The sequence below is a fragment of the Pyrus communis genome, chromosome 17 (genome assembly GCF_963583255.1).
Source record: "Pyrus communis chromosome 17, drPyrComm1.1, whole genome shotgun sequence".
Lineage (NCBI taxonomy): Eukaryota > Viridiplantae > Streptophyta > Magnoliopsida > Rosales > Rosaceae > Pyrus > Pyrus communis.
In genome coordinates, this window is record NC_084819.1 from 17,711,948 (window position 1) to 17,725,700 (window position 13,753).

Here is a 13,753-nt window from a genome sequence, read left to right on the forward strand (position 1 = left end):
CCGCATCGGCATCTTTGAGTCCTCTCAGTGTAGGACCCATCTCTTTGTTCATTCAATTTTATATTATTCCTTTTTAGTGTCTAAGATTAGTTGTATGCTCTGAACACGTTCCTCGATTGCATAAGCATTGTAATTAAATTTATAAGTTTTATTTATGTTGGTTACTTCACATCAATGTTAGTATGGCTTCGTCACCTTCGGCTGTCGGACAACACGTGTCTACCTCAGGTATTTAGAGGATATCAGGGTCGGGCGTGTCAACACACAAAAGAATCTACACCAAGGATGCATAATACTAGTACCCCAAACCAATCACACTGTGTCATTCGTTTTTACTTTCCCATATAATAACAGATGATTGGTTTGAAATATCATCACGGAGAATAGGAAGATGAACATGATATCACAAAAAACCTATCAAGTCAACGGATATGAAGGTAGCTCTGAAATTGTAGACCAAAAGTAGAAACTACACAAAACCCAATTTTCCCATGAATTAAGAGATCAATATATATATATATATATATATATATATATATATGTATGTATTGATATTTAAGACTATACATACCATCATCTGGGTGTGTAGAAGAAGAGATCACATGAATTCCAGAGAAGCAGAAAGCCAGAAAGAGCAGCAGCAGCAGCATGGTTGCCTCGGGAAATTTGTGTGTGAATCTGTGAAACCGATCAGCTAGTAAGCAGGAGCCAAAAAGCACATTTGTACAAAATTTTACTTCCTTGAAATGTCCAAAAAAGCACTTTTCAAACATATCTTCTTCCACTACATACCAACTACTACACCACTTAGACCTGGTTTGGTATTGAGGTGATTCTGAAAAAAACTGCTATAAAAAAAAACTGGGAGCTATTTTTGTGTTTGGTAAACACTCAGCTTCAGCTTTTTTTCACAGTTTTGGATGAAAAAAAGCCAAAAATAAGAAGCTGCAAAACCTAGCTTTGAAAAACCGGCTTTTTTTCACATCTGTTTTATATAAAAGTTTACCAAACACTCTAATACTGTTTTTTTTTTTTCAAAAGCACTTTTACAAAAAAGTTTACCAAACACTCTGCTGCTTTATTTCACATGTGCTTATTCTCACAGCACAATAGAAGCAGTTTTTTTTCAAAGCACAGCAATACCAAACCAGCCAGTTGGAATTTTATTTAATAAGAGTCCTACGCATGCATGTACATGCTAAATCTCCACGTTCCCACCAAGCACCAAGCAACCAAAAAAGTGCTTTTTTTGGAAGCTCTGCTTATTTCTGAGCAGTAAAGCTGGATTTCCTGAGTTGGGTTCTTTCAACTGTCTCCAAAAAAATACCCTGCAGGCTACAATATCTAGAGAGAGAGAAACTAGAGAGAAAAAGGTTTAGGGCTGGCTTTTTTCAGCTTCTTTTAAATGATTAAGCCTTGTCTTAGAAGCCAAAGCAATTTGATTAAACCCACAAACCAAAATCATCTGATCTTTCCAGTTAGTCCAGAACAAAAAGCAACCATCATCCTAATCACTCTCTGTCGTAGTCATAGTCCATTAGCATAGAATTAGATTAAATTAAACTAATTAAATAAAGTGATTAAATTAATTAAATAAAGTGGGAGGTTTTACCGTTTCCTCCGCCCGCCCGCGCGATTTGAGAGAAGAAAACGCAGAATACAAATACAGTGAAGGCAGCAATATGAACAAGCAAAGCAGGTTTCTTTTGAATATATGACCAAATGGGACTCTCAATTAAATTATGAAAATTAATTAAGATTACAACTTGCAAATTAAAGGCGACGGGCTCCTCCTCCTTCGGCTGGGACCGATTCCTGGTTTCATCCATTTTCTTGTTGAATGCAATAATGTCGTTTTCTAAGGAAATATCTAATATGTTCAGAACTAATCAAAATTAGATAACGATATATCGATCACATAAGAACATAACAATCAAATATCGATAATCGACAATTGTAATTTAAAAAATAATTAATTTGACCACTTAAAATTAAGAGACAATACATATGGTTATTCTTCCTCCTTCAGCCATGACATGATATAATTTTATCGTATTATTATCGGAATTGTTCATTCTTTTTATCACCGTCTAACAACTATTTCTACAAAAATTCATTCGTTTGGACCCAATTTAGTTATCCATATATGCCAGACCAATCGACAATCATGATAACAAGCAACACCCTTAATATGAACCATCATTTTGTGTGATTCATATGAATAACTAAAGGATTTCTAAATCAAATAATTTTTTTAAAGATGTTCATGTGGAAGAAAAATAACTTTTCTATATGTAAGGAGTCAAACAATATATATATATATATATATAGTAATTGTTTATAGAGTCATTCTTTCTTAAGTGCATCACCCGTCTTAAATGAGAAGAACTTACATGCAATCAATTTGGTAAACTGATTGTATTCGTGTCTAGGTCGACACACTAAAATATACGAGGACGCATTATAGGCTTAAAAGATATTGAACAAGTTATAACACATGACCGCACATTATTAACAAAGATGCCGCCAATAACGTCCTTGCAAGCAAGTTTCTCTCATATTTTAGAAATACATGGCATTAAAACAACATATAAGTTAAACCCTAATTTATCTGCAACTAGGAACCAGTTTTCGTAAGAAATGGATAAGAGGAGTAAGGAGTAAGGACGAACTATGGCGCGTCTGTAACTAATGTCATTGCCTCCACTAGGTGGTGGTGAAGGTTGAGGCCATTTTTATGAAGGTAGGGTCTTCTTCTCCTTTTGTTTTCTTAGCATTAAAGATGAGAGCCCCATGACGTGTTAATAACGTGTGGTCACATGTTAATAAAGGTTGTGACTGTGTCTACGACAACAATAAAGTCTTATTTGATTAAGTGGAGTCAGCTATATGAATCTTAGAACGTTACTGCGCTCGGTTTTGAGTCAAGTCTTCCATTAGCTCCAAATACTCCATGTCTTTTCTTAAAGTTTCCTTCCAAGTCTTTCTCTACTCCTTTTGCCCTAAGCCTCTGTCCTATAATCGTATTTTCTAACCGAAACATCTGTATATGCCTTCGTTTCACATGATCAAACCACCTTGACTGAGACTGTCTAATAAATAAAATATCCAAATTCACTTCAGCAAAGAAAATTCTTTCTTTTAGTGAGTCAAAGTCCAAATACACAAACCAAGTACAAATTGCCATCTAACACCCACCAATAAGAAAAACTCCAACAATAGGGTTTATCGTTCACAAAGAAAATTCAAGCTAAGGGAATAAAAAACGCAACATTTTGGAAGAGATTTGGAGCTCGAACAATACATTGTCATGTATAAGGCTTTTTTCCATATATTTGAGAATGTATTATTGGACCGGAACGTCATAGTAGCTAATAGCTATCTATAAAATTGTAGGAAAATTTTAGGGTAATTGTTGTATATTCTTCTTTCGAGGAAGATTGATACAAGTACAAGATGCATGAAATCCCTCATCAAGAATGAAATCCCTATCCATAAAGAAATTACAAATTTACAATAAATATAAAAAAAAGTTGACTCACGCCAACACTCGTTTCATGTAAATTGTTCTCGTGACTATGAGCTTATAATAACTATACTTTTTATCCAAGTGAGGAGTGACACTTGATACTTCCCTAATATTGCAACTAAATTGATGTTTGGACAAGAGAGACAGTTGACACAAAAAAATCTACTTCCATTTGGATGGCAAAGAATCCTTTCATCCCAAACCAAACGTTGCTGGCCTATATCTGTGTCGTGAACCCCCTAAACCAGTATTAGCATTGCAACTGCCAGCAATAGTGAGTTCGACACTTGAGGTTAGACATTTTTTCTCCACCCCAAACTTTATAATTTGTTAAACTTTCATATTTAGTTGATTTTTTTTTTTTTTGTTAATAATTTTGGAATTAGCTTTTGTATAATCTATGTTGTTTTATTTTTGCAAACATTTGATGTAAAAAAATTCAAATTCTGAACAAAAAAAATTGTTGAGAAAATTGAAATTTTAATGGATCATTAACACATGGATGTCTATTTATAGAGTTTTGGTGTTGGATATGATTTGGTTAATAAATAATGTTATTTTGACTGTTTAATTTAAATTTGAGCCATTTGATCTTTTTATTACAGTTAAAATTGATTAAACTGAATTTGAGCCATTCAATTTAAAAAGGATATAGTTAGCTCGCAACACTAGATCAAAACTCATGAGGCACTACAACCATTGGATTCGATTGGCGGGTCAATCTGGGAACCAGTTTTCTTAAGAAATGGATAAGAGGAGTAAGGAGTAAGGAGTAAGGAGTAAGGACGACCTATGGTCTGTCTGTAACTAATGTCATTGCCTCCACTAGGTGGTGGTGACGGTTGAGGCCATTTTTATGAAGGTAGGGTCTTCTTCTCCTTTTGTTTTCTTAGCATTCAAGCATATTTAATCAAAGATTAGATCCCCATGATTGTTGAACAAAAATTTACATCTTATTCAAACAAACGATTTCTAGAGTGTGACTGTGTCTACAATAATAATAAAGTCTTATTTCATTAAGTAGAGTCGGCTATATAAATCTTACAACGTCACTGCGCTCGGTTTTGCGCCAACTCTTCCATTAGCCTCAAATACTCAATGTATTTTCTTAAAGTTTCATTCCAAGTCTTCCTCTACTGTTTTTACCCTAAGCCTTTGTCTCATAATTGCATTTTCTAACTGGAGCATTTGTATAGACCTTGGTTTCACATGGTCAAACCACTTTAACCGAGATTGTCTATTAAATAAAATATCCAAATTCACTACAACAAAGAAAATTCTTTCTTTTAGTGAGTCAAAGTCCAAATACACAAACCAAGTACAAATTGCCGTCTAACACCCACCAATAAGAACAACTCCAACAATGGGGTTTTTCGTTCACAAAGAAAATTCAAGCTAAGGGAATAAAAAACACAACATTTTGGAAGAGATTTGGAGCTCGAACAGTGAAAAGTATTTACCTTTGTGATTGAAACTTGGAGTTTGATTCTCCCCTTTTCTACGTATGCGTTGTTCACACACGTAAATAAGCAGCAGAGGCCATCAACCATGAACAATCATTGTACGTATGTATCATATCTAATTTTTTTTTTTTTTTTTTTCATAATGGACTAGCTAGTGGCTTCACCACTATAGTCCATCTTTCGAAAGCAGACTCATAGAGGCATTTCAGATTTTCATTGGCTACCGTCTTATGATTCACCAATGCTAGGAATCGAACTCAGAAAGTGCCGTGTGGAATACGGACTTGGAATTCATCCACAACCACTAGAGACCTCTAATGGTTGTCACGTATCCAATACTGATTTGACCTAATTGCCTTGCACTGAATTGAGATAGTTTGAGACTAAACATTTAACTGTGGTTTAAGTTGAAGGTAATATGAGAAACAGTTGTGACTCATTTAGTTAAGAGTATCACTTTTGCTTTCAAGGTCTAAGATTCTATTATTGATTTGTAAAAACAAAACAAAAAACATGTAACATCGAGACAACGTGAGAGCCTGAAAGACATCGCCCCCAAAATGAGTCTCAGATTCATCCGTAAGGCTTCGAGACTTTAGGTCTATGCCTAATCCTTTGTAGTGCTAAAATTTTAAGACTACGACCAATGACAGAGACTGCAACAGAGACATTGGTGACTAAGTCGTACATATTTGATTAAGGTCTTTGTCGAACGATCAAAATCACAATTAACTCAGGGAAAAGGATCCTCCGGATCCCTTTCACCAAGTTCACCAAGTTCACTTATATGGGTTATTGAAATTTAATCCAACAACTTAAGTTATTATAATTTTAAAAGGATCCCCTATTTATAGTCGTTGAATCAAATTTCAATGACCCGGATGGGTGAATTTGTTGGACTTGATGGAAGGGATCTGAAGAGGATCTCTTTTCTTAACTCAGCTCTAATAATTGCCAATGACTTGTAGTTGTTGACTTTTTGGCATCGTTTGGACAAAGGTTCATCCTGTCAAATGACTAAGTTTTGTGTAAAACAATAAGTTTTGAGTCTCAGCATTTATAAGTTCACGAAACAGTAAGATATTAGTTCCAAACCAAGCCACCATGCGGACGCATTCACTCCTGTATTTGAGATTTTGAGTTTGATTCATCACCCTAAAAGCCACTTATGTAAAGAAACTCCACATCCCAAGTTTAATTCCAACTCATAAGTAGCTTAAGCCTATTCCTCTCTCTCTATACATAACATTGGTATGGAGGAAGACTTACATCCAACGAGTTTATCACTATTCCGCATCCGGATATAATAATACAAATCCAAACGTAAAAAATAAATAAATAAATAAATACCTTTGTCAAACCTCTTGGGCTTCAAGTCCACCGACTCCACCCAGAAATTCTTGCATCTTCAGTAGCCTAGATCATGCACGTATCAGTATTCGGAAAAGAAAATAAATGCAATTTATTAGAACAAAGAATTTGGGATCAACAAAGTTTGTCCAAACTTACAGCGAGGCCAATAAATAGCAACTGAGGATAATTTTTTGTTTTTGCTACATTGAGAGGGACACCCAAACCTGATATTAAAAAACAAAATATTCAGTATAGTTCAAACGATTCAATATGTAGTATCAATTTAGGATGCATATTCAACACTCTAAAGCATTGAGTAGGACACCAAACATGTCGGTATGGCACAACTGAGGATGAAAACTTTGTCCAACTGAGCAAGGGGCTTGATTTTGGAAAGAAGGCCAGAATGAACAACAATGTATTCACTCGAAGTAAATGTGCCTAGAAAACTCTACTCATAGTTTACAAATCTGCAATTCTTAAAGATTAATCATATAAAATCATATATATATATATATATATATATATAGATATAGATATGTGTGTGTGTGTGTGTGTGTGTGTGTGTTCTTAAAGGTTAATCATATAAAATCATATATATATATATATATATATATATATATATATACACGTGTGTGCGTGTGTGTGTGTATTCTTCAAGGTTAATCATATAAAATCATGTGTATATATATATATATATATATATGTGTGTGTGTGTGTGTGTGTGTGTTATGTATATTATATGTATGTAGTAGCTATTATTGTTGACCTTCGGCAGAAGTAGAGTTCAGTGTGATAAACTGAGGTATATTGACCCTTACCCTTATTTACATGGTCTTAGGTGGAGCAACCTTCACCCTCTACATCACCAACGGCTTCCCTATCTCCCATGCAACCGATGTTGCAAAATCTACAACACAGAAATCCCAAATTGAGGAATATTAAATCTCTATCCTCAGATATCCTTCGAAAGACATGCAAAATGAAGAACAAAAGACCTAGCAGGCAAAGAAGCTGATTGGGGTTCATAAAAAAGATATTTTAGTTTTAATTACCTTGTATTTGAGAAGAGGTTCAGAACTCTCTTCAATTTCTTTTGGTTCTAGTTCGGCTTCAAGCCTAGCCTCCATTGTTGCTATTGACAGAAGATGGGCTCTTATGAATAGAAGTGGACATGAATGGAGCTTGATATGATCTAATTATGAAAACATATACCAATCAAACATAAAATTTAAGGTTCATGGACGAATTTATCCAACGAAATTATCTAAATATGTTGAGAAGAATATCATTTTTTTACATATTTTCTCGACAACCAAACAACATATTTTGCCACCGATGTTCAGACGGAAACAATTCGCCGGAATTTGGAGACCGAAACCCTAAAACCTTAACACTTGAGATCGATTCGATTAAATGTGAGAGAATTTGTAGAATTTTATATGTTAGTTTGAGGATTTGAGTTTGTTTTCTTATTTTATGCAAAGAAAACTTCAACCAAATGCCAAATTAAAACTCCAGTATATTACCTGATGACAAATCAGTGAGAGAGCTTTTGGGTAAAAGGGTCGGAGAGGGCTTGAAGCTAGAATCTGCTGATGCTGGGGTGACTCAAGACGATGTTGCAGTCCGGTTGTCGGCCGACGACCAAGATTTCTTCATGGGTTTTCCGTCCAGATGGGTTTGTAGTGCGGCTGCGGTTGAGATTTGTAAGCGGTGAGCGAGAGAGAAGCCGCGATTCTAAGAGAAATTGCGAAAATGGATTTGTTGGTTTGAGGTTGTTTGCGATGATTGTGAGCGACAAAGGAGATAAAGCGGCATGAAGCAGTGAGCAAGAGGGAGAGGGGGGAGTAGGCAAGAAGTGGTAAAATGGCAAAGTTGAAAAAATCGGAAACGGTTTTAGTATATACTAGCAATGGTGCATGCGCAATGCTGTAGGTTTTAAAACTGTATAAAATATGTATAAAGTTTTAAATACATACAATATGCAATACTATTTACATGTAGGAATCTATTTACAACCATATGGATTGGCGGTTCTATTGTCATTGTTCTAATATTTACATCTTTTACAAATTGAACTCCTAACTGTCCTTAACCGTACAAATTTTTTTGTATGTAATTTTATTTACATACAAAAAATAATATTTGATGTGCATCTACACACTATTTACACACAAAAATTTGATAGATAGTCCCTATTGATATCCTCATGAAATATGCAGATAATCAACCTATTTTACCCAATCATAACCAAACTGTGCAGTTGCAGTTGACTTTAAGTAACGAAATACCTGAAGTCGAAGATAAACCTGGTGAATGTAGAAATCTTCAAGCCCTAAACAGAGTGGCCCTGCTTTTTGCAACAAAACAATACTTTTATTACAGAAAATTACAGGAAAAACTTTTAAAACTGGAAATAAAATTAAGTCAAATGATTTGGGTACCAGAATTTTCCTTGACCATGCACAAATAAAATTTAAATTAAAAAAAAAAGAAAAAAAAAAGAGGCAATCTCAAATACACAGAGATTGAAAATTCATTAAACAATTTATTAAGCATATATAGGTTCACCCAACAGATAATCTTATTCAATCACACCATCTTAATTTATCAAATTGATTATTTAATACTGTCATGCTAAACAATTGTTCTGACAATACCCTCTCATCCCAGTAAGATAAACCAAAAATTCTTCAATCTCATGCATGTCCATTTCAGTTCTTAAAACCGCCAAAAGAAAAAATTAAAGTTTCTTTCTTACCGAAATCCACCAATTTGAATCAAATCCACCAAAGAAGCATACATGTTCTTTCCTTGAATTATACAAATATTTAAGAATCAAATAAAGACTAAAATTCAAAATTCTTTCTCCCCTTAAACAAAATTCTATACATGCATTTAATAATCTTAATTTCCTGGTGGAAGCAAGTTGGATAATGTGTGAACGTAGACATTATAATGCTCAGAAAATAGGCCACCCAATTCCATTCATTTAATATCCCTTTGGTGTCATTGAGATAAGAGATGTCGTTTCTAGTCTATCTCTTTCTAATTCTATATATATAATGGAAAGTTAAAAAATCATCATATAATAATCCAGAAATTGCAATAGAAAAGAAAAAAGGGAGGTTTGTGATGATTTTAAAATCTTTTATACTAGGTAATCTAGTATCCTTATGCATGAAGATAATCAATTCAGTCGTTGTGGTCGGACTCTCTTTTACAGCGATAAACGGTAAGCTTAAGAAATTAAATTACCATTTCACTCGAGAAGTATAAAGTTCAAAAAGGGTAAGTAAATAGACACACAAAGATATATATCTTTGATGCACAGTCCACCCTGGTCGGCAATGGATGTAAATCACCTGAAAAGCCTAGCAAATTTTCGTAATGGGGCTGGAAAATTGAAGTTTAAATAGTAAGTTAACAACTTAAAACACTAACTGGGATTGTAGCATAGCTTGTAATTTCTGCAATATATATAATGACAAAAAGGATTAAATTCTAGAGAAGCACTTGAAAAAAACAAAAAATTAGTGAATAAAAAAGCCATTAGCAACCCCCATGGTTGTTGTTAAGATACATATATTTACAGACATAAACTTTATCTCACCTCAAAGAGAACGGCAAACAACCACACTCAATTGCCAGATGAAAAGAAATTGAACAAATTAGGATTCGGTTGGTAATAAATTGAAATGGGTTGAATATTATAACAAAATGATTAAAGAAAACACATAATTTATGTCCTTTGAGGGAAATCAAATTACCTAACTCAAATTTGTTGGAAATCAAAGGCTTTAACCTCGTATTGGAAATCAAAGCAGAAATATGCGGTGACATACCTGTGGAACTCTTGAGCATGGAAAGGCTCTGGTTTCTTGCAAAACAACGGAAAATAAACCTGCCAGAAAACTCGACAATAGATTGGTTAAAAAACACTTTAAAATACTCTTTGTACCACTTGGTGATGATAAACACTATTTGTTTCTGGAAGAAATTAAGCATCCAAAAAATAAATAAATAACAAATCAACTTTACATAAAAATTTATATTACCCGCCCCAAATCAACTGGAGAACTCATAATAGAATTTCTACCTTCCAATTTATCGTAACTTTTTCTATCTTAGAGTATTCACAAGAACCAATCAAAAGCTTATGATCTTTGATAACGGAACAAAACAGTTGTACTTGTCCTAATTCGAAAGGAAGTGTCTATTGGTTACTATAGTGTTTATTCCTCAAGCTCCTGCACTAAAAAGTCTAAAACACATCCTGAAGAATTCTTAGACATGTTAGAATAATTCAAAATCCAGTTATTGGATCTAGCCAACGCCTAAACATAGAGAAAGAAAAATCAAAACCTGTTAATTACATGTGACTCGTTAATTTGTTGTGATGAATTAAAATGTACAGTACTCGGATACTTCAGAGCTTATTTTGCATTATTGCTGTATTTTCCTATAGTTTTAACACCTTTTAGAGGACCATGCCAACACTTAAAAGTTCTTAGATGACCCGGGTGGATGAGGAAGTTGATGAATACCATATGTAAATTCTTTCCGGCCCCTTACACATTAATAGTTAAGACTTTCCAGCATCATAACTCTTAAATAGATAAACAAATTCCTAGCAGAATTTATCTCAACGATACACAATGTCTAATTTTGAAGAATTTTAACACGTAAACATTGCCCTTATCAATAAGTATCACACATTTCAGTAGCATTTGTCTGGAAGCTAAGTGATGTTTCATCTACAAGCCTATCTCCCTATAACTAACTAAGCATTGTATCAAACGAAAAGCAGCGGTACCATAAAAAACCTAACACCAGAGCAGTAGGCAACGAACCTTTGAAAGGGTTGGTGTGAAATTTTTCACGAAATCATCTACATGCTTCGAACCACCCCCCTGCAAGAAACCAAATAATCAGTAATTTATCTTCACCAATGTGTTTCTACCCATGAATTCGATTTACAAAGCTGGCTAGTATAGTTTACCCCTTACAGATTATAAGCATTTATGATGATTTTTGTACCATATCCTCCAATTTGACACCGATTCGAAAATTCGAAAAACGAAAAATAAAACAGATCAACACCAAGAATGTAGGATACAGAAAACAATTCCAAATTAACAAAACAAAGTTCTAGTTCTTACTGAAGGCGAATTTCGTTGTTCTGGTACATATCCTGCATATTATGAACAAAAAGAACAAATCGAGATTTGAGAGAGATCCAAAACTACCGTTGCAAAAGCAAAATCGGATCTGAGAGAAACAGATCTAGAGAGAGAGAGTGTGTGTGTGTAACCGGGCGGGTGAAAGCCATTGTGAAGGCCGAGAAGGAAGAGAAGAGGAACGAGCATGGAAGGAAAAACCAGACCCAACACTCCAATCACCAACCCCTTCCACCGCCGCTTCCCGGAATAACTACCGCCCGCAAACCCGCCCTTCATTGCTCCGCCAGCCCCTCCTAATCCGATTTCATTGCCGCGATTAAGCACCAAATCCACCACAATTAACACTAATCCTTCTCCTTCTTCTTCTTCCTCCTCCTCCTCCGGTTGTTGTTGCAATGTTAATATCAAATGCGAAGTCCCACTCGCACTCGCACTCCCAAACGCCTTCGCGGTCGCCGTCGCATCAACAACTGAAACGCAGTGCTTCCTCGGTGGCATGAATCATAATTTCTAATGATTCGATTGGTTGTTTCTGAGCTCACTGTCTCTCTCACTTCGTTTCCGAATCAAAGGCTGGATGGGATGGGATTGGACTGGATTGGACAGTCCAGCACGGATTGGATTTTCCTACTTTTGGCACAACAAACTGTGATCTTGTTCTTCTTTTAAAGAAGAGCTTGCGGTTAATATTTTATTTATTTTTTTGTTTGTTATTATTTTTGAAATATGTTATCTACACATCTCATTTTACTTCTCACATATTTTTTTATAATTTTTGTTCATTGATCTTCTTCATTTTATCCGATATAACGGTTAAAAATAAAAAACAAGTGTGAGAAGTAAAATAAAATGTGTGGATATCACACCACTTATTTTTTGGGTCAGATCCAATTCTCTAACGTTTGTGAGGATATCACTCGTCACTGGACTGCTTTTCCTTTTTATAAAGCTAAAAATAGGAGCAATATCCCCTGTATATCCATAGACACGCGCAGCGTTATTATTTTACATTTGTGTTTCTAAAAAGGAACATAGGCTATCTACAGTAATGGGAGGCTAAACGTAGTGCTTAACCATGTTTTAGTCTAACAAATTTTACGACTACTTTAGGGCTAAGTTTTTCTATCTCCATCTATGCAAGGCTATATTTTATTTCTCTTGATATTATATTATTTTACAAACTTTAGTCTACTTTGAGGTTGCATGCTACATTTGATAAGGTCAAACTTATTATGATTCTTTTAGTCTTATTCTCTTTAGCGCTTTGATTTGCAACTAATTTTGTCAATTTTAGAGCTAAATATTGCCTTAGCCCCTTGACTGGAGATGATCTACATAAAACGAGTTCATCGTCACCATAGCGTTTTACGATTTTAGTCCAATATTATGCTTAAGTTTCTGTACACATGACTAATCATAATGAAATGCAAAATGACAATAAATTTATTCTATACAGGTTGTTCTCTTGTATTTGGTACAGGTAAACCATATAGAGTACACTTATACATTATTTATTACATACTTTTTTATTGTTTTAGTTCTATATATGTTTGTTAGTTAACTATGGTATCTGAATTTCAGAAATGGCACCAAAATACAAAAATAGAGGCCGTTGCCTGCCCGATGATCTATTAATTTTCTCGATTTGTTAAACTAGTTTTTGTCATTTAAATTTTTTGTCGATGAAACAGTCCTTTTATTCTGGTAAAAATAAAATAGTGTGCCTTGATTTGGATGATAAAATAAGTCCTTATCATTACCTACGTTTTTATCAGAATTTGCCTTATATTTGAAATCGAACAATTGGGGGGAAAATTAATTTTAGAGAGAAAAGGATGGAAGGATTACTAGTAGATAATTAAATACATGTTAGAATCGGGTAATTAAGGTATGGAAAGATTGTTATGATTCGTTTGAGAGTGCTTTTAAAATAACGGCTGAAAGCGTTTGTAATGAAAATGTTTTTAGATTTCTAGAATTTGCTTGCATTTTTATTAAGAATGGTTTCAAAAATATTTTAATCAAAAGTGCTTTCAACTATTTTAAAAGCTTCCAAACGAACGCTTAATTGTTGATGCATGCTTGCTAATATTTTCATTTGTTTTTTTTTTTTTGTAAAAATGTGATTATTGAGTAACACTCACCTACTTTTGCGACCATTGAGTTTTAAACCATTTGTAAGCAATTTCACCATTTATTAATTTACGTAGTATTTTAATTGA

The 13,753-nt window shown here is 34.2% G+C and overlaps 1 protein-coding gene across 2 annotated transcripts; it reads right to left on the reverse strand.

The window, feature by feature from the left end:
• Positions 1–7,067: 7,067 nt before the first annotated feature.
• LOC137723692 (uncharacterized) lies at positions 7,068–12,153 on the reverse strand. Of its 2 annotated transcripts, XM_068462886.1 has the most exons (8): positions 11,663–12,153; positions 11,511–11,542; positions 11,202–11,261; positions 10,194–10,252; positions 8,640–8,698; positions 7,875–8,039; positions 7,401–7,540; positions 7,068–7,255 (listed from the first exon to the last, which is right to left on the reverse strand). In XM_068462886.1, the coding sequence occupies exons 1-5, from the start codon at positions 12,027–12,029 to the stop codon at positions 8,677–8,679; spliced, it is 540 nt and encodes a 179-aa protein (XP_068318987.1). In that variant the 5' UTR covers positions 12,030–12,153; the 3' UTR covers positions 7,068–7,255; positions 7,401–7,540; positions 7,875–8,039; positions 8,640–8,676. The 2 variants fall into 2 exon arrangements, with proteins under 2 accessions (XP_068318987.1, XP_068318986.1); XM_068462885.1 differs by having other exon boundaries at positions 7,875–8,698.
• Between the last annotated feature and the right edge of the window lie 1,600 nt (positions 12,154–13,753).

Coding starts and splice junctions, on each gene's coding strand:
- LOC137723692 (XM_068462886.1), bottom strand. CDS start 12,029: ATGCCACCGAGGAAGCACTGCGTTTCAGTTGTTGATGCGACGGCGACC. Junction 11,543..11,662: donor CAATGGCTTTCACCCGCCCG/GTTACACACACA, acceptor CATAATATGCAG/GATATGTACCAGAACAACGA. Junction 8,699..10,193: donor CATGCTCAAGAGTTCCACAG/GTATGTCACCGC, acceptor TGCAAAAAGCAG/GGCCACTCTGTTTAGGGCTT.